Source organism: Pristiophorus japonicus, chromosome 16 (genome assembly GCF_044704955.1).
Source record: "Pristiophorus japonicus isolate sPriJap1 chromosome 16, sPriJap1.hap1, whole genome shotgun sequence".
In the NCBI taxonomy this organism is placed as follows: Eukaryota; Metazoa; Chordata; class Chondrichthyes; family Pristiophoridae; genus Pristiophorus; species Pristiophorus japonicus.
Genome location: NC_091992.1, coordinates 127,665,498 through 127,692,775, shown reverse-complemented (window position 1 = coordinate 127,692,775; position 27,278 = coordinate 127,665,498). Strand labels below are relative to the sequence as shown.

Here is a 27,278-nt window from a genome sequence, read left to right as displayed (position 1 = left end):
CTCCCGTCGTCGCCCCTCCCTCCGTCGTCGCCCCCCTCCCTCCCGTCGTCGCCCCCCTCCCTCCGTCGTCGCCCCCTCCCTCCGTCGTCGCCCCCCTCCCTCCCGTCGTCGCCCCCCTCCCTCCCGTCGTCGCCCCCCTCCCTCCCGTCGTCGCCCCCCTCCCTCCCGTCGTCGCCCCCCTCCTCTCCCGTCGTCGCCCCCCTCCCTCCCGTCGTCGCCCCCCTCCCTCCCGTCGTCGCCCCCCTCCCTCCCGTCGTCGCCCCCCTCCCTCCCGTCGTCGCCCCCCTCCCTCCCGCCGTCGCCCCCCTCCCTCCGCCCCTCCGTCGTCGCCCCCCTCCCTCCCGTCGTCGCCCCCCTCCCTCCCGTCGTCGCCCCCCTCCCTCCCGTCGTCGCCCCCCTCCCTCCCGTCGTCGCCCCCCTCCCGTCGTCGCCCCCCTCCCTCCCGTCGTCGCCCCCCTCCCTCCCGTCGTCGCCCCCTCCCTCCCGTCGTCGCCCCCCTCCCTCCCGTCGTCGCCCCCCTCCCTCCCGTCGTCGCCCCCTCCCTCCCGTCGTCGCCCCCCTCCCTCCCGTCGTCGCCCCCTCCCTCCGTCGTCGCCCCCTCCCTCCCGTCGTCGCCCCCCTCCCTCCCGTCGTCGCCCCCCTCCCTCCCGTCGTCGCCCCCCTCCCTCCCGTCGTCGCCCCCTCCCTCCCCTCCCGTCGTCGCCCCCCTCCGTGTCGCCCTCCTCGTCGCCCCCCTCCCTCCCGTCGTCGCCCCCTCCCTCCCTCCCTCCCTCCCGTCCTCCCTCCCGTCGTCGCCCCCCTCCCTCCCCTCCCTCCCGTCGTCGCCCCCCTCCCTCCCTCCCTCCCGTCGTCGCCCCCCCTCCCTCCCTCCCTCCCGTCGTCGCCCCCCTCCCTCCCTCCCTCCCGTCGTCGCCCCCCTCCCTCCCTCCCTCCCGTCGTCGCCCCCCTCCCTCCCTCCCTCCCGTCGTCGCCCCCCTCCCTCCCTCCCTCCCTCCCGTCGTCGCCCCCTCCCTCCCTCCCTCCCGTCGTCGCCCCCCTCCCTCCCTCCCGTCGTCGCCCCCCTCCCTCCCTCCCTCCCGTCGTCGCCCCCCTCCCTCCCTCCTGTCCCGTCGTCGCGCCCCCTTCCCTCCCTCCCTCCCTCCCGTCGTCGCCCCCCTCCCTCCCCTCCCGTCCCGTCGTCGCCCCCCTCCCTCCCTCCCGTCCCGTCGTCGCGCCCCCTCCCGTCCCGTCGTCGCGCCCCCTCCCGTCCCGTCGTCGCGCCCCCTCCCGTCCCGCCGTCGCGCCCCCTCTCCCGTCGTCGTCACGCCCCCCCTCCCTCATCGGCGCCGTTCCCCCCACCCCAGCGACATCATTCCCCCCCCCACCCCAGCGACATCATTCCCCCCCCCACCCCAGCGACATCATTCCCCCCCCAGCGACATCATTCCCCCCCCCACCCCAGCGACATCATTCCCCCCCCCCCCACCCCCAGCGACATAATTCCCCCCCCCCACCCCAGCGACATAATTCCCCCCCCCCACCCCAGCGACATAATTCCCCCCCCCCCACCCCAGCGACATCATTCACCCCCCCCACCCCAGCGACATCATTCCCCCCCCCCCACCCCAGCGACATCATTCCCCCCCCCCCACCCCAGCGACATCATTCCCCCCCCCCCACCCCAGCGACATCATTCCCCCCCCCCCACCCCAGCGACATCATTCCCCCCCCCCACCCCAGCGACATCATTCCCCCCCCCCACCCCAGCGACATCATTCCCCCCCCCCCCACCCCAGCGACATCATTCCCCCCCCCCCACCCCCAGCGACATCATTCCCCGCCCCACACCCCAGCGACATCATTCCCCCGCCCCCCATCCCAGCGACATCATTCCCCCCCCCCCATCCCAGCGACATCATTCCCCCCCCATCCCAGCGACATCATTCTCCCCCCCCCATCCCAGCGACATCATTCCCCCCCCCCCATCATCGTTAACCCCCCCTGCCCCTCATCGTCAACCCCTCCCTTCATCATCGTTCCCGCCCTTCATCGTCACGCCTCCTTCCCTGAAAGGTACTATATAAATGTGTGTCTTTTGTTCCCCTGTAACAGTACGACTTCCCACGTCCCTTGTGCTAGCAGCCACTGGGTTCTTTTCTGAACCATGCTCTGCACTTTGTGAAGCGCCTTGTGATGTTTTACTGCGTTCAGGCACTATATAAATGCAAGTTGTTGGTTCCCATACTAGCCTACGGAGTTGGGTGCTGCGTGTAATTGTGCAAAGTGGATGAGAGGGGGATGGTTTAGATAGTGAGTTGCACCCAGGGTCATTTGTGGATTATGTTAATATACATTAGCATCACCAACAAGATTTTAATTTAAAATGGTGTTTTGAAGGTGGAACTTTCAGAATAATGTCTGATTGCTACTTTTTGCATTTCCAGTTTTTGCAAGTCTTATCTATCAGTTGCACTTCAAATTTTACCTGCTCCTGTTATTAAAAATCCACCCTATGCCTCTCTTGGCATGCACCGTTGCAGATCCCTGTTCATACTTTACTTTTGCATGGATTTTTTCTACCTACGCCCAAGTTTTCTAAGTGTGCTCTACCTGAAATGGCCTGGTGACTTGTTTCCATGCTGCTGCTTGCTGCCAAAACTTGAGTGCACGATCCAGTGGTGATTTTTCCATCTGTCTCCAATTTAAAGGGGCAGGCTGGAAGAATTGTTTTCATGCAGCTGGTGATTAGAATACAGTATGCATTACCACATGTGGTGATTGAAGCCAGTGAGAACATTTAAGAGGAATTATACCCTTGAAGGAAAAAAGGAGAGATTGAGTAGATTGGGCCTATACTCCCTGGAGTTTCGAAGAATGAGAGGTGATCTCATTGAAACATGTAAGATTCTGAGGGGGATTGACAGGATTATTGCTGGGAGGCTGTTTCCCCTGGCTGGAGAGTCTAGAACTAGGGGGCATAGACTCAGGATAAGAGGTCGGCCATTTAAGACTGAGATGAGGAGAAATTTCTTCGCTTAGAGAGTTGTGAATCTACCCCAAAGGTAATCTACCCCAATGCTGAATCGTTGAGTATATTCAAAGCTGAGACGCATAGAATTTTGGACTCTAGGGGAATCAAGGGATATGGGGATCGGGCGGGAAAGTGGGGTTAAGGTCGAAGATCAGCCATGATCTTATTGAATGATGGAGCAGGCTCGAGGGGCCGAATGGCGTATTCCTGCTCCTAGTTCTAATGTTCTTGTCCATGCATATGGGGAAAGACCAGGGAACTGGAATTTGGCTGTATAGTTCTTGTCAGACGCATGCTGGGCCGAATGGACTCCTGAATTGAAATTACAGCATAAGAAAATAAGAAATAGGAGCAGGAGTAGGCCAAGTCTGCTCCGCCATTCAATAAGATTATGGCTGATTTGATCTTGGCCTCAACTCCATTTCCCTGCCCGCTCCTTCACTCCCTTATCATTCATAGCCGTATGACCTGCAATTGTAAAATCTGGGGTGCACGTGAAAGAACGCTTCCCTCACTGCTGTGGTATCTGCATTTGTTTCCCAACCTCCCGTCTATCAGTAGTGCTCTTGGTCATTGCTGAAAGCTGTTCTACCGGGGTGTCCCTCACATGGTCTCCCACCCACCAAGGAAGTAGCTGGGATTGTGTCAGCAACACTCCATGTAAACCAATTGTGCAGTAGAAAATTGATCCGAAAATGGATTGTGTCGTCACTAGGATTTCAGTGAAGCGTAATGGGTGTGTGAAATGTCCACTTGAACTGTGGCAGCACCCAGCAGTACAATTCAAAATGTGTTTATTCAAGTTTTTGTTGTACGGAGAGAGCATTTTGAGCTATGTTATACTCGTGTGTGTGTGTGTGTGTGTGTGTGTGCGGCTGACATAGTGGGTGCAACTTGAAGTGCTGCATGAAGTTACACAACAAGTGTATTGACTTAACTTTTCCCTCCAGCATTTGGTAAGTAATCTGAATGCAGCTCTAGTTTTACAGAAAAAGGGCTACAAACATACATATATGTGTGTATGTGTTTAATAAGTGATTGAAAACTGACAAGCATGTGATCTAGCTGAATGCTTTAATCAGTTCAGGCTCTCATTTCAGTCTGCTCTCCCCTTTACTATGAATTACACATTACTAGCAAGAAATATAAAAACAGACAGTAAGAGCTTCTACACTATAGTGCCATGGAATCTATTGCATCCACCTGAGAGGGCAGACGGGGCCTCGGTTTAACATCTAATCTGAAAGATGGCACCTCAGAGTAAAAAGGAAGAGAGTAGCTAACGTGAACGTTGGTCGCTTAGAGGATGAGACTGAGGAATTAATAATGGGAAACAAGGAAATGGCAGAGACTTTGAACAAATATTTTGTATCTATATTCACGGTATCAGCATAGTATACAGTGTCCGCTGTATCTCAGTGGGTAGCATACTGGCCTCTGAGTCAGAAGGTTGTGGGTTCAAGTCCCACTCCAGGAACTTGAGCACAAAAATCTAGGCTGACACTCCAGTGCAGTGCCGAGGGAGCGCTGCACTCTCAGAGGGGCCATCTTTTGGATTAGACGTTAAACCGAGGCCCTGTCTGCCCTCTCAGGTGGATGCAATCTATTTCGAAGAAGAGCAGGGGAGTTATCCCCGATGTCCTGGCCAATATTTATCCCTCAACCAACATAACAAAAACAGATATTCTGGTCATTATCACATTGCTGTTTGTGGGAGTTTGCTGTGCATGAGTTGGCTGCCATGTTTCCACATTACAACAGTGACTACACTCTAAAACTACTTAATTGGCTGTAAAGCACTTTGTGACGTCTGGTGGTCATGAAAGGCGCTATATAAATGCAAGAAGTGGAGCTGAGTCTGTGATCAGATCAGCCATGATCTTATTGAATGGAGGAGCAGGCTCGAGGGGCCGTATGGCCTACTCCCGCTCCTATATTTTATGTTCTTGTGTCTCTCTTCCAATAAGACACTAAAAGCATCCCACTAATAGCCGATAACCAAGGGGTAAAAGGGAGGGAGGAACTTAAAACAATCACTATCACTACAGAAAAAGTACTAGACAAACCAATGGGACTAAAGGATGACAAGTCCCCTGGACCTGATGGCCTGCATCCTAGGGTCTTAAAAGAGGTGGCTGCAGAGATAGTGGATGCATTGCTTGTAATCTTCCAAAATTCCCATAATTCTGGAAAGTTCCCAGCAGATTTGAAAACTGCAAATGCAACGCCCCTATTCAAGAAAGGAGGGAGACAGAAAGCAGGAAACTAGGCCAGTTAGTCTAACATCTGTTGTTGGGAAAATGCTGGCGTCCATTATTGAGGGAGTAGCAGCAGGACATTTAGAAAGTTAGAATGCAATCAAGCAGAGTCAACATGGTTTTATGAAAGGGAAATTGTGTTTGACAAATTTATTAGAGTTCTTTGAGGATGTAAGGAGCAGGGTGGATAAAGGGAACCAGTAGATCTAGTGTATTTGTATCTTCAGAAGGCATTTGATAAGGTGCCACATAAAAAGTTACTGCACAAGATAAGAGCTCACAGTGTTGGAGGCAATATATTAATTAGCATGGATAGAGGATTGGCTAACTAACAGAAAACAAAGAGTTGGGATAAATAAGTCATTCTCAGGTTGGCAAACTGTAACTAGTGGGGTGCCACAGGGATCGGTGCTGGGGCCTCAACTATTTACAATCTATATTAATGACCTGGATGAAGGGACCGAGTGTACTGTAGCCAAATTTGCTGATGATACAAAGATAGGTGGAAAAGCAAATTGTGAGGAGGACACAGAGTTTGTAAAGGAATATAGTTAGGTTAAGTGAGTGGGCAAAAATTTGGCAGATGATGCATAATGTAGAAAAATTTGAGGTTATCCACTTTGGTAGGAAGAATAGAAAAACAGAATATTATTTAAATAGAGATTACAGAGTGCTGCGGTACAAAGGGATTTGGGTGTCCTCAATGCCAGGGTTGGCAAGGACACAGACCTCTGGGGGTGGGGGCATGATTGACAGAGAGGGGGTAGGGAAAGCCAACTCCAGCGGTACCCTACTCCTGACAAAATGTCTAGAGCACGAACTTGTCATCACCAACACCTTGTTCCGCCAGAGGGACAAATACAAGGCGTCGTGACAACATCCTCGCTCTAAGAACTGCCACCTGCTTGACTATGTCATCGTACGAGCCAGGGATCGCAAAGATGTGCGCATCACCCGCGCCATGACAGGAGCCGACAACTGCTGAACGGGCCACCACCTAATCCGATCCATCATCGACATCAGCATAGCCCCAAAGCAGAGGGGGCAGCAGAAGCAGTGCCGCAAAAAAGTCAATGTCGGAGCACTTATAGACCCAGCTAAAAGAGCCCTATACAGACAGCGCCTCGCAGCTAACCTGGCGTGCCTTGACAACCCCGAGACGCAGAATGCCCACAGCCTTCAGGCCTCCATAACTAGTGCCTGCAAAGAGACACTCGGTCACTCAACCAGGAAGCACCAGGACTGCTTTGATGAGAATGATCAGGAGATCCAAGAGCTAATAGATCGCAAGCACAGGGCGTGTCTGAGCCTTAAACAACAACCCAACTCGGGAGCAGCAAAGCAACATTACAGACAGCTCAAGGCTGAGGTCCAACAAAAAACCCAGGACCTAAAGAACAGGTGGTGGATGAAGAAAGCACAGGAGATACAGCAGCTGGCCAACATGATGTGCGAGGATTCTTCATCGCAGTCAAGGCCACCTATGGACCAAACACCCAAGGCCTCACCCCACTGCTGGCCCAGAATGGGGAAACACTCATCAAGGACACCAAGGCAATCAGGGCCCGCTGGAAGGAGCACTTCGAAGATCTCCTCAATCGAGACTCTGCCTTTGACTCGAGTATTCTCGATTCTATTCCAAAGCATGCTACCCGCCACCACCTCAGTGAGACCACAACACTGCACGAGGTAGAAAAAGCCATAAGACAGCTCAAAAACAACAAGGCTACGGGTGCGGACGGAATCTCTGCTGAGGCATTGAAGTATGGCGGACAGGCACTGCTGGCACGAATACACGACCTCATCTCTGTCATCTGGAGGGAGGAGAGCATGCCGGGGGATCTGAGATGCAGTAATCGTGACCATCTTTAAAAAAGGGGACAAGTCTGACTGCGGCAACTGCAGAGGAATCTCCCTGCTATCAGCCACTGGGAAAGTCGTCGCTAGAGTCCTCCTCAACCGTCTTCTTCCCATGGCCGAGGAGCTCCTCCCGGAGTCACAGTGCGGATTTCGTTCCCTATGGGCACAACGGACATGATTTTTGCAGCGCGACAGCTACAGGAAAAATGCAGAGAACAGCGGCAGCCCTTATACATGGCCTTCTTCGACCTTACAAAGGCCTTTGACACTGTCAACCACGAGGGTCCTATGGAATATCCGCCTCCGTTTCGGATGCCCCCAAAAGTTCCACGATGACATGCAGGCCGTGATCCTTACCAACGGATCCATCACCGACCCAACCGGGGTCAAACAGGGCTGCGTTATCGCCCCAACCCTCTTCTCAATCTTTCTCGCTGCCATGCTCCACCTCAGTCAACAAGATCCCTGCTGGAGTGGAACTAAACTACAGAACCAGTGGGAACCTGTTCAACCTGCGCCGTCTCCAGGCCAGATCCCAGACCGTCCCATCCTCTGTCGTCGAGCTACAGTACGCGGACGACGCCTACGTCTGCGCACATACAGAGGCCGCACTCCAGGACACAGTCGACGTATTTACTAAGGCGTACGAAAGCATGGGCCTTACGCTAAACATCCGTAAGACAAAGGTCAGCAACATCAGCGTCCTCACTCGGGCTAACATCCCCAGCATTGAAAACGCTGACCGCACTCGATCAGCTCCGCTGGGCAGGCCACATAGACCGCATGCCAGACACGAGACTCCCAAAGCAAGTGCTCTACTTGGAGCTCCTTCATGGCAAACAAGCCAAAGGTGGTCAGCGGAAATGCTACAACGACACCCTCAAAGCCTCCCTGATAAAGTGCAACATCCCCACTGACACCTGGGAGTGCCTGGCCCAAGGCCGCCCTAAGTGGAGGAAGTGCATCCGAGAGGGCGCTGAGCACCTCGAGTCTCAACACCGAGAGCATGCAGAAATCAAGTGCAGACAGCGGAAAGAACGTGTGGCCATCTTGTCCCGCCCACCCCTTCACTCAACGGCTATCTGTCCCACCTGTGACAGAGTCTGTGGCTCTCGTATTGGACTGTTCAGTCACCAAAGAACTCACTTCAGGAGTTGAAGCAAGTCTTCATCGATTCCGAGGGACTGCCTATAATGATGATGATGACATGAAACACAAAAAGTTAGCATACAGATACAGCAAGTAATCAGAAAGTCAAATGGAATATTGACCTTTATTGGAAGGGGGATGGAGTATAAAAGTCTTGCTACAACTGTACCTGTGACCACACCTAGAGTACTGCGTACAGTTTTGGTCTCCTTATTTAAGGAGGGATATACTTGCATTGGAGGCAGTTCAGAGAAGGTTCATTAAGTTGATTCCGGAGATGAAGGGGTTGTCTTATGAGGAAAGGTTGGGCCTATACTCATTGAAGTTTAGAAGAACGAGAGTTAATCTTATTGAAACATACAAGATTCTTAGGGGGCTGGACAGGGTAGAGAGGATGTTTGCCCTCTTGGGGAAATTTAGAACTAGGGAGCATAGTTTCAGAATAAGGGGTCGCCCATTTAAGATGATGAGGAATTTCTTCGCTGAGGGTCGTCAATTTTTGGAATTCTCTACCCCAGAGAGCTGTGGAGGCTGAGACGTTGAATATATTCAAGGCAGAGATGGACAGATTTTTGAAGTACACGGGGAGTCAAGGGTTATGGGAAGAGGCAGGAAAGTGTTGAGACCAAGATCAGATCAGCCATGATCTTATTGAAAGACAGAGCAGGCTCAAGGGCCAAATGGCCTACTGCTCCTCCTACTTCTTATGTTCTTAAGTACTATGTCTTTCAGTGGTTCAAAAGTCAAAATCATTTCGCAATTTTACTTCCCTGTCCAACACCTTCCTTCCCAGTGCCACACTAAGTCCTTTGCATCCTTTTCATTCTCCAGATTATCTGTTTCTTGTGATGTTGAGTGAGGGATAAATATTGGCCAGGACACTGGGGTTAACTCCCCTGCTCTTTGAAATAGTGCCATGGGATCTTTTACGTCCACCTGAGAGAGCAGACGGAGCCTTGGTTTAACGTCTCATCCTAAAGACTGTACCTCTGACAGTGCGGCACTCCCCCAGTGCTGCACTGAAGTATCAACCTAGATTCTTGTGCTCCAGTCTATGGAGTGGGACGTGCACCCACGACCTTCTGACTCTGAGGCGAGAGTGCTGGCCACTGAGCCACGGCTGTAGGGTTTTGATAGAGTAGATAGGGAGAAACAGTTTTCACTGGCTGGGGTGGGTGTGTGGATTATTTTTAATGCAGTAAGTTGTTATGATCTGGAGTGCACTGCCTGAAAGGGTGATGTAAGCAGATTCAGTAGTAATTTTTTCAAACGGGAGTTGGGTAAATACTTGAAGGGGAAATGTGTGCAGAGCTCTGGGGAAAGAGCAGGCGAGTGGGACTAATTGGATAGCTGAAGAGCCGGCACAGGCACGATGGGCAGAATGGCCACGTTCTCTGCTGTATGATTCTGTGTTGATTTTTCTGTGATGTGTCTCCGCAATGTAAAAAAAAAAATACCCCCTACATTTTTTATTCACAAATTTCCCTTTTATATTCTTCCCATTATTTTCATTGTTCCCAATGTACCATTCATCTCGTAATCTGCTCTCCTGAAATCCTTAATTTGTATCTGTTCTGGGCCCGTTTACACCTTGTAATGAACAGTTTTGGATCCTTTATATCAACTTGGCTTATTAATCCCTTCTCATTGGTTAGAGGCAAATCTAGTATTGCCTTTCCCCCTTCTAAAGGAGAAAGGGGAAATGAGCATGCATAATAATGGTGAAATAGAAACAGCAAAAGCCAGAAAAGACTTCTGCTTGGGCAGTTCAGTCAGCAGAGATTTAGAGCTAGGTTTATCCTCATAAAATAATGGGGGAGGGGGTTTAAAGATAAACAAAAATATAGGATTGATTTGTTTCCCAAATTGGAATCCATTGAGTTTATTCACAAGTCTTTGTTTGGAGAACTGTTAAATTGAAACATTTTTACCAATCACAAATAATGGGCCTGTAAAGCATCATTTAAGATTATGACAGACATAATGAGCAGGATTTTGCTGTAACAATAATGGCGAGGCTAACAGCGTTCACCCGTACTAAAGTGTAAATCGGACAGCACCTTCCGGTGACCCCACAGGCGCAGCTCAACGTGCAAATCCGGAAGTTGCTGTCTGAGGTGTGCTGCTCCTCCAAAAGCTGTGTGAAAATGGCATTTCACCGTCTTGACTCAACATTCAAATGTATTGAACGGCCTGAAGTTCCTGTACTTGCCTCATAGATACAGTCTAAACTCGCCACCAAAAGTCAGGGCTTGTACATTCCAGACCAAGTACCCTTTGAACAAGGTGGTAAGTCTTTAGTTACTGCCAACCAACCTCTCTGGCTCTGAAAATTAACTTTTACGAGTGTTGTCATTCTTCAAGCTTTTAATTATTGTAGGAGGTTTAAAAAAAAAATCATTGAAATAAATAAATAAATAAATAATTGTATCTCTCAATCCAGTCTTTAATTTGCATTCTGTACCTGATTTGACATTGAATTCACTATTCGAACTGACACTTCCTGGTTCAGACTCTGCGCTGCTCATTAATGATTCTTCAGTCTGATTGGTTAAGGAGATACACCGTTACTTGCCCTGTAGAGGGTGCCGTGCTTTTTGGATGGTTAGCTGACAGCGACTTGCCGTGTGGGCCAGTGCAAGTCTAATGAATGGCTGGTGAAATCCGTTCACCGCCAGTCTGTGGATAGTATGAGCAGGAAGTAGAATAAGCCCCAGTTCCAGGAACTTAATATGTGTTTATCACTGACCGTTGTCAATTATCCACTTCCTAATGGAGATAGTAAAAGTAATCATCATCACAGGCAGTCCCTCGGAATCAAGGAAGACTTGCTTCCACTCCTAAAGTGAGTTCTTTGGTGGCTGAACAGTCCAACACGAGAGCCACAGACCCTGTCACAGGTGGGACAGATATTCGTCGGGGGAAGGGGGGGGACTGATTTACCACACGCTCCTTCCGCTGCCTGCGCCTGACCTCTTCACGCTCGCAGCGTTGAGATTCGAAGAGCTCAACGCCCTCCCGGATGCACTTTCTCCACCTAGGGCGGTCTTCGGCCAGGGTCTCCCAGGCGTTAGTGGTGATGTCGCACTTCACCATGGAGGCTTTGAAGGTGTCCTTGTAACGTTTCCACTGCCCACCTTTGGCTTGGTTGCCATGAAGGAGCTCCGCATAGAGCAGTTGTTTAGGGAGTCTCGTGTCTGGCATGCGAACTAAGTGGCCTGCCCAGCGAAGCTGATCTAGTGTGGTCAGTGCTTCAATGCTGGGGATGTTAGCCTGGGCGAGGACACTGATGTTGGTGCACCTGTCCTCCCAGGGGATTTGCAGGATTTTGCAGAGACATCGTTGGTGATTTATCTCCAGCGACTTGATGTGTCTTCTGTAAGTCGCCCATGCCTCTGATCCAAACAGGAGGGCGGGAATTACTACAGCCCTGTAGACCATGAGCTTGGTGGTAGGTTTGAGGGCTTGGTTTTCGAACACTCTTTTCCTCAGGCGGGCGAAGGCTGCACTGACGCACTGGAGGCGATGTTGAATCTCCGCATCAATGTCTACCTTTGTTGACAAGAGGCTCCCGAGATATAGGAAATGTTCACGTTGTCGAAAGCCGCGCCGTGAATCTTGATAACTGGGGGGCAGTGCTGTGCGACGAGGACAGGCTGGTGGAGAACCTTTGTCTTACGGATGTTAAGTGTAAGGCCCATGCTTTAATATGCCTCGGTGAATACATCGACTATATCCTGGAGTTCAGTCTCCGAATGTGCACAGACGCAGGCGTCATCCGCGTACTGTAGCTTAACGACAGAGGTTTGGGTGGTCTTGAACCTGGTCTGGAGGTGGCGTAGGTTAAACAGCTTCCCATTGGTTCTTGTAGTTTAGTTCCACTCCAGCAGGGATCTTTTTGACAGTGAGGTGGAGCATGGCAGCAAGGAAGATTGAGAAGAGGGTTGGAGCGATGACGCACCCTGTTTGACCCTGGTTCGGACGTGGAATGGGTCTGTAACGGATCCACTGGTAAGGATCACAGCCTGCATGTCGTCGTGGAGCAGGCGAAGGATGTTGACAAACTTTTGGGGGCACCCAAAACGTAGTAAAAGTAGATTAGTAAGGACACGTCCTCAACCAGCTGATCTCTGAATTTGCATTTCATGTTGGGAAATCAAATTTTGCTCTGTAGTTATTTGAATGAAAGTCTTAATCTCTCAGTTTAAAGGCTAAAATATGTGCCAAGTTAACAGTTTGTGCCTTTTCTATAATTGAGGTATGACTTGCATAAATTTACAACCACTTACCAAGTGCTACAAGTTCATAAATCTAAGTAGGGTTGTAAGTGGATTAATGCAGTTAATTAAAAAAGGGACTCTGTAACTGTGCCCTTCACCTAGTTGTGTTTTTTGAAATATGGCTTTCATATTGTACACAGTGAGATTTGGGGCAATAACGTGAATTGGCCTGACTTAGTAGGCTTTTTCCATGTCGTTTATCTGGGTTATATCCGCAGCATAACTAAGACCGCATGTTTCCACGTCCGTAACATCACCTGTCTCCGCCCTTGCCTCAGCTCATCCACTGCTGAAGCCCTCATCCATGCCTTTGTTACCTCTAGACTTGACTATTCCAACGCACTCCTGGCTGGCCTCCCACATCCTACCCTACGTAAACTAGAGGTGACCCAAAACTCGGCTGCCCGTGTCCTAACTCGCACCAAGTCCCGCTCACCCAACACCCAACACCCCCTGTGCTTGCTGACCTACATTGGCTTCCAGTTGAGCAACGCCTCGATTTCAAAATTCTCATCCTTATTTTAGAATCCCTCCATGGCCTCGCTCCTCCCTATCTCTGTAATCTCCTCCAGCCCCCCCCTCTCTTCTCTTTCCCCCCCCGCCCCGAGACATCTGCGCTCTTCTAATTCTGCCCTTTTGAGCATCCCTGATTATAATCACTCAACCATTGGTGGCCGTGCCTTCTGTTGCCTAGGCCCCAAGCTCTGGAACTCCCTGCCTAAATCTCTCCGCCTCTCTACCTCTCTTTCCTCCTTCAAGGCGTTCCTTAAAACCTACCTCTTTGACCAAGCTTTTGATCACCTGTGCTAATTTCTATTTATGCGGCTCAGTGTCAAATTTTTATCTCATAATACTCCTGTGAAGCACCTTGGGACGTTTCACTACTTTGAAAGTGCTTTATAAATACAAGTTGTTGTTTATGACTAGGGGGCCTTAGGTAAATGGTGGACACAGAAAATAGTAATTGAATATTGCTGTTTGTGAATAACCATGCTTTGTGCACTGTGGTAGTACGTTGCTATGGTGATGGGAAACAGGTTTACTTGTGCTGCCTGTTTTCATTGTGTGGTTCAAAGGCGAATGTTTGAAGCATTTAGTGATCGTATCTGATGTGATTTCCTGGTTAGAAAGGAGCACTTTTTGAGGGGGGTGGGGGGGAGGGGAATGGTACTGTAAGCACTGCTGCCTATTCACTATTTGCATTAAAGTTTAAACGGACAAACCTGGAAGAAAGCAGAATACACCGTTGTAACACTTTGAGAAATGATAAGCTGTTAATTTATTATAGATTACAACATCATTCCCCCACCCTATTTTATTTGGAATGTCCAAATGTTGAAGAATGGTAAGAATTGGGCCAATGTGCCTCCATTTTGGAATTGCAAACTAAGAAAAGATTTTGAGCTCAAATGTTTGAATTGCTGTGTGTCTGTAATATTTGGGTAGTGGGGCTCATAATTGAAATACTGGGTATCTAGTAAGCTTAGCAATGGCTCAGTGAGTCTGACTGGTCTAGCATTGAACCCATTTTCATCCTGATTGGTATTTCTCTTCCTTGCGTGTGTATGAGAGTCTTGCTGCTTATCGTTTTCACAGAATAGCTTTGTGTAAAAGGCAGACAGCACTTCCAACTTGCAGTACCATGTCACTCCTGTGCACAGAACAGCTATGCCACATAGGGAAAAAAATGTGACTTCATTCTGTGGATGGCCATTTTGTATTAAAGAATATTTCAGTTGGTTTGCAATCTGTCACGGTTTTTCTATTTGCATTTCTTGTGATCGTACCACAGGCACATTGCAACACAAAGAATATGGCAGCTTTACTAAGGTCCTTCCATTTCCGCTCAATACAAATGTGCAGGATGGGAAACCTAACAAACTATTTATTTACAAAAAAACAAAACCATAATTTAAAAAGGATTGATTTTGGATAACTAGGGTATAGTATTATCCTTCTGAAATAACTCGAGGATTCTTAAGATCAAATACCTAGAGAATTTAACTTTATTTTATTTATACATGATCTTATCCTCTCTCTTTCAGTTCACCTGCACCAAGGATTGTTTATAATGGCAAGCGAAACAATGGACCTCGCTCTCCAACTAACACTGCACCACAGGAGATTTATACGCCAGCTCATGAAGAGAATGTCAGATTTATATATGAAGGTACGTTGAGATTGGTGTGAAGAAAAATAGCTCCCAGCACATAATAGTCGTACAGTGTATCATATTCTCACTATGTGGGAGAATATCTCAACCTGAAGTTTTGCTTTCCCATGTTCTGGCTTTTGTTATAAGATCCTAAGAATTAGGAGCGTGTGTAGGCCATATAGAGCCTTGAGCCTGCTCCGTCAGTCAGTAAGATCATGGCTGATCTTCGACCTCAACTCTACTTTCCCACCAATCCCCATATCCCTCGATTCCCCTAGAGTTTAAAAATCTATCTATCTTAGCCTTGAATATACTCAACGACTGAGCATCCACATCACGGAGTGGAACTTCATGATGGCAGTGCAGGACATGATTTGGTTCCTTTCCTGGAGCACACTATTTGAAATTCCTTCATTCATAAGCTCAAAGAAAGAAAGACTTACATTTATATTGCGCCTTTCACGACCACCGGACGTCTCAAAGCACTTTACAGCCAATGAAGTACTTTGGAACGTAGTCACTGTTGTAATGTGGGAAACGCGGCAGCCAACTAGTGTACAGCAAGCTCCCACAAACAGCAATGTGATAAACTGTTTTTGTTATGTTGATTCAGGGATAAATATTGGCCAGGGTAACTGCTGCTCGTCTTTGAAATAGTACCATGGAATCTTTTATGTTCACCTGAGAGGGCAGACGTCGGTTTAATGTCTCATTCGAAAGAGAGCACCTCTGACAGTGCAGCATTCCCTCCGCAAGCAGTGAAGAAGGCAAATGGCATAGCGAGAGGATTTAAGAATAGGAATAGGGAGGTCTTACTGCAGTTGTACAGGGCCTTGGTGAGGCCACACCTTGAATATTGTGTACAGTTTTGGTCTCCTAATCTGAGGAAGGACATTGTTGCTATTGAGGGAGTGCAGCGAAGGTTCACCAGACTGATTCCCAGGATGGCAGGACTGACATATGAGGAGAGACTGGATCGACTGGGCCTGTATTCACTGGAGTTCAGAAGGATGAGAGGGTTCTCATAGAAACATATAAAATTCTGACGGGACTGGACAGGTTAGATGCAGGAAGAATGTTCCCGATGTTGGGAAAGTCCAGAACCAGGGGACATAGTCTAAGGATAAGGGGTAAACCATTTAGGACTGAGATGAGGAGAAACTTCTTCACTCAGAGAGTTGTGAGCCTGTGGAATTCTCTACCACAGAATGTTGTTGAGGCCAGTTTGTTAGATATATTCAAAAGGGAGTTAGATGTGGCCCTTACGGCTAAAGGGATCAAGGGGTATGGAGAGAAAGCAGGAATGAGGTACTGAAGTTGCATGATCATATTAAATGGTGGTGCAGGCTCCTGCACCTATTTTCTGTTTTTATGTTAAGCACTGCACTGGAGTGTCAGCCTAGCTCATGGGCAACAGAACCTGTGTTTAACATTACCACAGTAACTAGCAGTTAGGTTATTGACTCGTGAGAACACTTGGGAGTTTCGGATTTAAAATCAGATCGATTTCTGATGAGCCTTGTGTAAGAAATAGTATCGAGGTAGTGATAAACTTCAGTTTCAAAAAGATTTCCCCTATGCTAGGGGCAGCAAAATCATAAACCCATTCTTTCTACGAACATTTGCAATTTTTCTACACTGGGCGCACACAGGACTCTTCCCAATTCCGTGTTCTGGAGAGAAAGTACAGAGGGGTGGGTGAAGGATTTTCCCACGAGAGAGGTAAATGAATGGACTGGTCCTATTGTTAGAGTCCTGGGAGCTGTTGCCTGCCTCCCCTTCTCAGCCATTGTGTGTAACCTAGTTATAAGGAACTGGAAGAGAGATTTCCTTCTTGTCTACTCATTTTAGTACGCAAGCCCCTAGATAGAGTGGAGAGTTTTGCTCACTTGAGTGTTATAGCCTCTGGTAAACAGTTCACCACAAAACATTTTTGTATTGTTTAGGTTCTGATATATTTTAGAACTGTTTTTTAGACATCTGGTCGTGACAATAGTTCCCGGCTGTCAAAATGGAAGCATTTACGTGAGCCCCAGTCTAAGCTGCCCTGTGCACTGTTCCCCCAAAAGGATATAGCTGTCTTTGTTCTTGGGTTCTGGTAAAGAAATCTGGATTAACCACAGGCGTTGAAGTAAAATGTAAAATTGTAATTTTTAATAGATAATCTGTGTTCTGATTGGCTGGAGAATTGGCATTAATTTAGGCTAAGACCCCCCTGTTGATATAGTCCCCCTTTAAAATCCTGATAACAGTTCCCTGTGGTTTCTTCGACAATTGCCAGTAATGAGCTAACAGCTGCCACCTTTGCTTTAATCTGTTTTTTGTCTCTTCTATTCTGAGCTTAATACAAGAGATTTGGAGAAGTGCATATAACCATGAAACATGTCTGGTTATGTTTCGGATGCATTAATGCTAAAAAGGGCCTTGTCTGTTTATACTTGGGGAGTTCTAAGCAGATGTGCTCTGTGGCACCTTTTTGAATTATCTCATTCTATTCTTCAGCTGTTGCATTCCAAGGGGTCTGCTTGGACTTTAAATGACTTCTGAGCTTGCACTGCACCATCGCCACTTTATAGTCCTGCAGAGGACCCTCTGAAGTTGCATTGTCTGCTTGTTTAAGGCCATTAGGGCTTTGATTGCTATTAAACCGCGATTCTTTCTTGGATAAAGCATCTTTGTGCTTTGGAGTGTCTTGTACAAGAACAGCTAATATACTTTAGGCTGACGGATGTACAGTTCCATTCCTCTGATTTGTTTATATACTTCTGCTGAACAAAGATTAGTGATTAATAGTCTTGAAGAATGGTGCTGAGTCCCTGCCCTGGCAACGCTGCTTCCCAACAGGGGAGTTGTTTAATGTTGGTGTGAGGCAGCTGGTAGTTGTGGCTTCTCCAAATACATTTAGGGTTTCCGTGGTTAGCCAGTGCAGAAAGTTGAACTTTGGCAAAGGAGCCAAACTGTTTCCATTGGGAATTGTAGGGTCAGAATTGTGGCGCTGCGGGAATCTGTTCCCACTGGGAAGTCCCACTTTCGTGGATTTCATAATCTGGAACTTTTGACTTTTCTCTTTCGCTATGCAGTTCTTTTAATGACACCGTCTGCTTGTAATCGTCGGATGAAATAAGGCCACAAATCATTTTCAGTCAGACCCGAGACCAAAGCGGTTGTAAACGTTATTCTGCGGCTAGATCTTCATTTAGGAAAACACGTCACTGTTCTTGTAGTTGGAAATGTTCAAATCTACCGAGTTGTGTGCAGTTCGGCAGCGACAGTGGAAGGGCAGAAGTTGAAGACTGCATGGGGCTTGTAAAATTAATTTGAAATGCTCGATGCTGTGAATTTAGCTTGAACGCTCTTTCATTTATTTTTAAATTGGAGGAAAAGCAAGCTGAAGGGTGAAGGCTCAGTCCAGGAGTCCGTCATGGTTGAAAGGAATACAACAAGTTATATTTATACAGTGCGTCACATAGTGAGACAATCCGAGGCACCTCACAGGTAGATGGGTGGACAACAAAGCTTTTGCCAATGTGTTAAGCCAGTGTTCCAGCAGAGGAGGTCTCCTGTCTTGCTCCGTCCATCCTGATATCTGCTTGTGGTTTGCAGCTTGGCAGTGTGTGGAGCGAGAGCTGAGGAGCCAGATGTCGGGAAACGAACGAGGACCTGTCCAGTACATAGAGAAGAACCCCAATCCAAATCTGAACAGTGAGTACACGGATACACAAGCAATATACTGCGGGGCTGGAATCTGAAATACAAACAGAAAATGCTGGGAATCTTAGCAGGTCAGGCAACATCTGTGGCGAGAAGCAGAGTTAACATTTCAGTTCTGACAAAGGGTCACAGACCTGAAACATTAACTCTGTTTCTCTTCACAGATGTTGCCTGACCTGCTGAGATTTCCAACATTTTCAGTGAGTAACAGATGGTTGGTTGGTGGGTGGGTGGGTGGGGGCGGGGGAGTGAATTCTGCCCATACAAGTTCGAAGTCTTTTGTACAGGTTAAAGCCACTTATTTTTAAATAGCAAAAGCTTTTGGAAAATGTTATTCCCTCCCCTTTTAAAGGTGGAAGATACCTCCTTGAACACTGCACCTTACTGGAAATCTGCTTAAGTGAAGGACCAGTGTTTGTTTCAAGCTGAGCTGCTCGTTTCTTCTATAACTAGGTACTCGTATGAATGCAGTTTATTTGAGAGGAAATGTTTGGCTCCATGTGAAGCTCGCTGGTCATCGACTATAACCTCTAACTTCAAAATCCAGTCGTCCTTGTACATTAGGTAGATGGGGGTGGAGATGGTTCCAAGATAACATGCCGAGTGATGAGATTGGAGTTGAGTCGGTGCTTTGTGGTAGACTTGGTAATTAAATACCTGAGTGAAGCAGGTACGCAATAGTCAGTGGCATTGTCGACCACAAGTCTGAGTAACTACAGGTTGAACCTCCCTTAACGACAACCTCGGGACCTGGCCTGTGCCGAATAAGGGATTTTGCCGGCCAAAGGGAGGTCAGCCCGAGGGTGGGGTGGGGTGGGGGTGGGGGAGAGGCGGCCTGAGGTTGGGGAGGGGTGGGGGGGTTGGTGGGAGGTGGGAGGTCGGTGACCTGGGCGGGCCTGAAGTGTCGGCAGGTCGCGAAGTATCAGCGGGCCGAGTGTGGGCGGGCCCCCAGCGGGCCGAGTGTGGGCGGGCCCCCAGAATCATGCCGGACGAGGGATGGTGCCAGATAAGGGAGTCCGGGATAAGGGAGCTCCAACCTGTACCCTGTTTCAATGGAACTGAAGGACTAGGCATAATTGCGGGCTGGGATTCTTCATCTTTGGCTTCAGACAGCCCTGCAGGCCAATTCTCTGAAGGGCGGAGTGGTGCTAGCTGAAGCTTCTCCATCCTCTGTGCTAATAAGCTGTGCATTTCAACCCAGCAGTATCCCCAGCACATTGGTAATCAGTTTTGACTTGTGGCTTTCTCGGTAGTTTGGTTCGGAGGCTCGTGAGCAGTCTGGCGGGTTCCTAAAATAGAAGGGAAGAACTGAAAATCTGAGGTAATGACAGCGCTGGAATTACATTGCAGGTCGGTCGGCATCTGTGAAGAGAAAAGACAGGTTATGATAAAGTGCACACACACACACACACACACACACACACACACACACACACACACACACCTGAAAGTTCATAACCTCTTTGTTATTTACAGATACCGACTGACCCTTGTAATTCCAGCATTTCTCTGATTGGTTTCTACATGTGCCATGCATAGATGACTTTAAAAAAAACCCAGATGAATGTACAAATCTTAATTTCGTCAGGCTTTCTGAGCTATTCAAGTCAATTAAGGTGCAGCCTCCTGTTTGCAATTTACTTAAAAGTAATTTTACTGCTGTGCAGATGGGTTGGTGATGCTAAACAGTGTCAGTGTGCAGTTTGATTCTACTGGTATCAGAAAAAAAAATCTCTGTCCTTGCAATCGGGCAATCTCTTTGTTTCCTTTGCACACTGAGACCTTTATATTACAACAATTTGATGTCAGCCAATATTCCCTGCGAGCTGCGCTTTGTTCTGCGTGGCCTGGTTCTTTTAATGCACGATCCCTTTAAATTTCTGTACACGGGCGGTATTTACAAAGTACAAGCCGGTGAGCAGCCTGCGTGGGACTTTTCAGATCACTCCCCGGCCACGCGTGCACACCTTAGCAGGAACATTGATGTCGACCCTTGTACGACCTCAAATTGTGCGCTCAAATTTTGTGACCACTCAGATTTTGATGATTGTTTCTTTTTAAATACTGGAAAACAGTCAAATCAGCTTAGAAAACTAGGACTGTATCTTCTCACCATTCAAACCCATCCACTTCTCCAGGACATTCATTCAGATCCAGTTTCTTCTTCTGCCTTCCCTAGATATCAGAGCACAGATAGGATGGATAATTTTTGTGTTCTGATTGTATCAATAGATAATCCGAATTCTTTCTTTGGCTAGCTTCTAACTAGCACCTTGTAAAGAATAAACTACATTACAACGCGGATAACAAAGAAAACACAACTGCAGATGCTGTATAATCTGAAATAAAGGCTGGCGCACTTTGTGTTTAGTTTATGTTGCAACACATCTATGATGCATGTTCCTGTGACCACCCTTTCTCGGAGTACATAAATTATCTCCCCCACACAGCACCCCCGCACCCCCCCCGCACCCCACACCACACCCCCCACACCACACCCCCCACACCACACCCCCCACACCACACCCCCCACACCACACCCCCCACACCACACCCCCCACACCACACCCCCCACACCACACCCCCCACACCACACCCCCCACACCACACCCCCCACACCACACCCCCCACACCACACCCCCCACACCACACCCCCCACACCACACCCCCCACACCACACCCCCCACACCACACCCCCCACACCACACCCCCCACACCACACCCCCCACACACACCCCCCACACCACACCCCCCACACCACACCCCCCACACCACACCCCCCACACCACACCCCCCACACCACACCCCCCACACCACACCCCCCACACCACACCCCCCACACCACACCCCCCACACCACACCCCCCACACCACACCCCCCACACCACACCCCCCACACCACACCCCCCACACCACACCCCCCACACCACACCCCCCACACCACACCCCCCACACCACACCCCCCACACCACACCCCCCACACCACACCCCCCACACCACACCCCCCACACCACACCCCCCACACCACACCCCCCACACCACACCCCCCACACCACACCCCCCACACCACACCCCCCACACCACACCCCCCACACCACACCCCCCACACCACACCCCCCACACCACACCCCCCACACCACACCCCCCACACCACACCCCCCACACCACACCCCCCACACCACACCCCCCACACCACACCCCCCACACCACACCCCCCACACCACACCCCCCACACCACACCCCCCACACCACACCCCCCACACCACACCCCCCACACCACACCCCCCACACCACACCCCCCACACCACACCCCCCACACCACACCCCCCACACCACACCCCCCACACCACACCCCCCACACCACACCCCCCACACCACACCCCCCACACCACACCCCCCACACCACACCCCCCACACCACACCCCCCACACCACACCCCCCACACCACACCCCCCACACCACACCCCCCACACCACACCCCCCACACCACACCCCCCACACCACACCCCCCACACCACACCCCCCACACCACACCCCCCACACCACACCCCCCACACCACACCCCCCACACCACACCCCCCACACCACACCCCCCACACCACACCCCCCACACCACACCCCCCACACCACACCCCCCACACCACACCCCCCACACCACACCCCCCACACCACACCCCCCACACCACACCCCCCACACCACACCCCCCACACCACACCCCCCACACCACACCCCCCACACCACACCCCCCACACCACACCCCCCACACCACACCCCCCACACCACACCCCCCACACCACACCCCCCACACCACACCCCCCACACCACACCCCCCACACCACACCCCCCACACCACACCCCCCACACCACACCCCCCACACCACACCCCCCACACCACACCCCCCACACCACACCCCCCACACCACACCCCCCACACCACACCCCCCACACCACACCCCCCACACCACACCCCCCACACCACACCCCCCACACCACACCCCCCACACCACACCCCCCACACCACACCCCCCACACCACACCCCCCACACCACACCCCCCACACCACACCCCCCACACCACACCCCCCACACCACACCCCCCACACCACACCCCCCACACCACACCCCCCACACCACACCCCCCACACCACACCCCCCACACCACACCCCCCACACCACACCCCCCACACCACACCCCCCACACCACACCCCCCACACCACACCCCCCACACCACACCCCCCACACCACACCCCCCACACCACACCCCCCACACCACACCCCCCACACCACACCCCCCACACCACACCCCCCACACCACACCCCCCACACCACACCCCCCACACCACACCCCCCACACCACACCCCCCACACCACACCCCCCACACCACACCCCCCACACCACACCCCCCACACCACACCCCCCACACCACACCCCCCACACCACACCCCCCACACCACACCCCCCACACCACACCCCCCACACCACACCCCCCACACCACACCCCCCACACCACACCCCCCACACCACACCCCCCACACCACACCCCCCACACCACACCCCCCACACCACACCCCCCACACCACACCCCCCACACCACACCCCCCACACCACACCCCCCACACCACACCCCCCACACCACACCCCCCACACCACACCCCCCACACCACACCCCCCACACCACACCCCCCACACCACACCCCCCACACCACACTCCCCACACCACACCCCCCACACCACACCCCCCACACCACACCCCCCCACACCACACCCCCCCACACCACACCCCCCCACACCACACCCCCCCACACCACACCCCCCCACACCACACCCCCCCACACCACACCCCCCCACACCACACCCCCCCACACCACACCCCCCCACACCACACCCCCCACACCACACCCCCCACACCACACCCCCCCCACACCACCCCCCCCACACCACCCCCCCCACACCACCCCCCCCTCACCATCCCCCCCACACCACCCCCCCCACACCACCCCCCCCACACCACCCCCCCCACACCACCCCCCCCACACCACCCCCCCCACACCACCCCCCCCACACCACCCCCCCCACACCACACCCCCCCACACCACACCCCCCCACACCACACCCCCCCACACCACACCCCCCACACCACACCCCCCCACACCACACCCCCCCACACCACACCCCCCCACACCACACCCCCCCACACCACACCCCCCCACACCACACCCCCCCACACCACACCCCCCCACACCACACCCCCCCACACCACACCCCCCACACCACACCCCCCACACCACACCCCCCCCACACCACCCCCCCCTCACCACCCCCCCACACCACCCCCCCCACACCACCCCCCCCACACCACCCCCCCCACACCACCCCCCCCACACCACCCCCCCCACACCACCCCCCCCACACCACCCCCCCCACACCACCCCCCCCACACCACCCCCCCCACACCACCCCCCCCACACCACCCCCCCCACACCACACCCCCCACACCACACCCCCCACACCACACCCCCCCCACCACACCCCCCCCACACCACCCCCCCCTCACCATCCCCCCCACACCACCCCCCCACACCACCCCCCCCACACCACCCCCCCCACACCACCCCCCCCACACCACCCCCCCCACACCACCCCCCCCACACCACCCCCCCCACACCACACCCCCCACACCACACCCCCCACACCACACCCCCCACACCACACCCCCCCACACCACACCCCCCCACACCACAACACACACACCACACCACACACACTTACTATTAGTTAAACACATTCCAGGCTCTAAGTCAACTAAGTCAATCTATTTGCTTTTCAGATTTCACACCCGTCGACTTGAGTGATTTAAAGAAGAGGAGTGTGTCAGACGCTAAGAAGTCCTAAGGGCTGTTTTTGGCTGGATTTGATTTTTCCTTCAACATCCTCAGGAGCTTCCTTTTGAAGTTTGTTTCCTTTGATCTTCGGCTTGGAGAGGAATCCAGAGCTGCCCACTTTCTTCCGTAAGAATGGATGTCTGTCAGTTACCTTCAGCTGACCTGAGGATGCATGCAGTTAGCATGTAAAACAAAAAAAAGTTCGTAGATGGTGCTAATTTTAACTGATTTTTTTTCCATCTGTCTCTTCTCCATTTCTCTGTCAAGAGCTGTGCTCCATTTGACATGTTATGGCCACAACTCAAACTCCTTTCTGTCTTTAGGAGTATAATGCCCTCCGGAGGCACGGTTTTTGGAAACTCTTCACACTGGGCTCAGAGAGTAAGTTTTCTCCGTCATTTGCTTGGCATCAGCAGCCAAACTGGATCTTCTGAATAGTCCTGTTCAGAGATGGTGGGGAGGGTGGGGGAAGAATAGCCTATCGAACGGCGCAGAAACCTTAATGACTAAAGATTTGTTTGTTTAAAAATGTCATTCCCACAGCCAGAAGTTGAGAACGGATTTGGTAACTGGTGAAAGATGCTCTTTGACTTGCGCTGTACACAGAGCCAATACTGATGTGGGAAAAATAAAAGCCCATGTTAAATGTCATGGCTTAAAGCAGTGAGCCGTGTGATCGTAAACTGCTTTGTGTTTACAGGCCACAAGTTTCAGTCATTTTAGGTTTGTATTCCAGAGATTGCTTTCAAATAAGTCTTAATTTAAAAAAAAAATGGAAAGTGGGGGGGGAAGAATAATGCGGCTTTTAAAAAAATGTTGTATTTCTACACTCCGGTTTGCTCCACAATGTATGATCAACGTTGTCTCGGTCAGGCTGAGTGGGTGGCAATGCAGACCTCTGCCAATTGTTGGTCAGTAGGTTCAGATGTCTGAAATCGCCCCTGCCCCCCCCCCCCCCCCCCCTCCCCACTCCTCCTCCGGTCTGGCGCTCTGCGTTCTCTAGGTATCGCTGACAAAGTGGCGGAACCCGTACTAAACGCGACCGTTGGATTCGAGCGCCGGATAACATCGGGCCGCGAATCCACAAACATTCTGGTGGGGAAAGCGAGCACTGGTGCGTTTAGAAACCTGGGCTTGCGAAGCCACTGGCGGGTGGCTCTCTTACTGTGCAAGTCTTTTGCCAGAAGCTAAGCTTCCAAAGTTAGATTTGTTAACCCCTTCCTTCACCAGCTGCATCCTGGGCAGGAAAGGGTTAAGCATTGGAACCATCGCCGTGGGATGTAAATTGTTTTTAATGTTGGCAATGTCCAAGTGGAGGAAGGATGCATCAAGGAGCTAATCTGTCCATACTCCACCGAGGTGTGGACATGTGCTATTCGAGAGCTAGAAGGATTGTTTTTTGAGAGAGGAATTGTACAATTTAGTGAACTTCCTGATGCATAAGTGAGGAAGTGTTGTAAATAAAACTTGACTTCATTTATGAGTCCTACTTTTGTGTCTGTTGTCGAATTCCTATTTGTGGGTGTGGCCCTGACGATGTAGCAAAGTAAATAAAACAAAGCTGGGGATATACTGCAAATAAAATAAAGTAAAAGTCTACAGAAGTTATACTGGAGGATTTCTGAGTGAGGTCAGACCACATTGCACCATCATTATCAAAGGCAGTCCTTCGTGTCGAGGATGACTTGCTTCCACGCCAAAAAGGGATGAGCTCACAGGTGTTTCAATGGAGGACCTAATATTCCAGGTCCCGAATTACATGTTGAAGGGTGGAAGATGCCTGTGTGTGGATTTTTTTAATGTGTGGTGGCCGTTGCACACCAGCCACCACACATTCCAGAGGGAATGTTTCCACTTGTGGGGAAGAGCATAACTAGAGGCCATCAATGTAAGATAGTCTCCCAGAAATCCAATAGGGAATTCGGAAGCTTCTTTACCCAGAGTCTTGGTCCAGTGGCAAGGGTTAACCAGGACGACTGGAGACCAGCTCTGCTGCACGGACCGAGTGCGCGCACATATCGCAGTGTGGGCTGGCGTGGGCTGGCCCGTGCTGCCCCCTGGGCCCTTGCCTCTTCTGGGCCCCGAATTCACGCCTCTCCTGGGCCCCGATCACGTCGCTCCATGATCATTCGCTGCTCCTGCCCACGCTCCAATCAGCGACCTGGACCTTGGTGACGTCCAATCCAGTTGCCCTCTTCACAGCCGTCGTCCTCCTGAACCGACTCACGCTGCCCCTTGAAGTGGTACTTTGAGGCTCGTGTGAAGGCCCAGACCTGCTGATGATCCTTGGAGGCTTGCACCATCAATACACTTGTAGCAGACAAGCGGGAAGGGAAACAGCCAGTCCCTTGAGCCCAAAAGTGACAAGGGAATGGCAACATCCTAATCCACTTTCAGTGTTCGTGTAGACGACCACAGCTGCATTTTCAATAGAGTTGGAAGGACAGGGAATGGCACGGAGTAATGGGCGGGCTGAGGGCCCTACAAACAACAAGGACCCAGGCTTGCACGAACTGCGTGGCTACTTGATCATCGAAACTGGAATCGTGCCTAAGGAATTTATAAAAGGCATAAAAATAACGCTGGGAACTACAGGCCAGTGAGCCTGAAATCTGCTGCAGGTAAAACGGGGGACCCTGAAGGTGGGACAAATGGTACAGCGAGATAAATATGTGTTTAAAAAGGGATTTAACTTGGCTTAATGGGAGGGAGATCACGTCTGACCAACCTACTGAGCTTTGTGGAGATAACGGACCGAGTGGGTGAGTGGAAGACGAGAGCTTTATTGGGGTTTGAGAGTTTTTGCACAGGTGGTTGGTCCACAAATGTAGAAGACAAGGTATTGTGGGGAGGGAGGGGAGAAGCGAGGGGCTGGTGCAGTGACCAGAGACTGGTCGAACAGCAGAAGCCCAGGTTATATATGGAATGGCTTCAGAATGGAAGGTGGTGAATGGATGCCCCACAGTCAGTGC

General features: G+C 51.3%; 1 protein-coding gene across 2 annotated transcripts in view; it reads left to right on the top strand.

Moving 5' to 3' along the window:
* mcrip1 (MAPK regulated corepressor interacting protein 1) overlaps positions 1 to 25,795 on the top strand; it is a 28,375-nt gene extending 2,580 nt beyond the window's left edge. Inside the window, exons 2-5 of one of the 2 annotated variants that reach the window (XM_070858239.1) lie at positions 14,603 to 14,727; positions 18,316 to 18,414; positions 18,776 to 18,876; positions 24,252 to 24,324. In XM_070858239.1, coding sequence (XP_070714340.1) covers positions 14,603 to 14,727; positions 18,316 to 18,414; positions 18,776 to 18,852 — 301 coding nt within the window. In that variant the 3' untranslated portion in view covers positions 18,853 to 18,876; positions 24,252 to 24,324. Of the gene's footprint in view, positions 1 to 14,602; positions 14,728 to 18,315; positions 18,415 to 18,775; positions 18,877 to 24,251 lie in introns of both variants that reach the window. The other variant, XM_070858240.1, reaches the window with a different exon arrangement.
* The last annotated feature ends 1,483 nt before the right edge of the window (positions 25,796 to 27,278 follow it).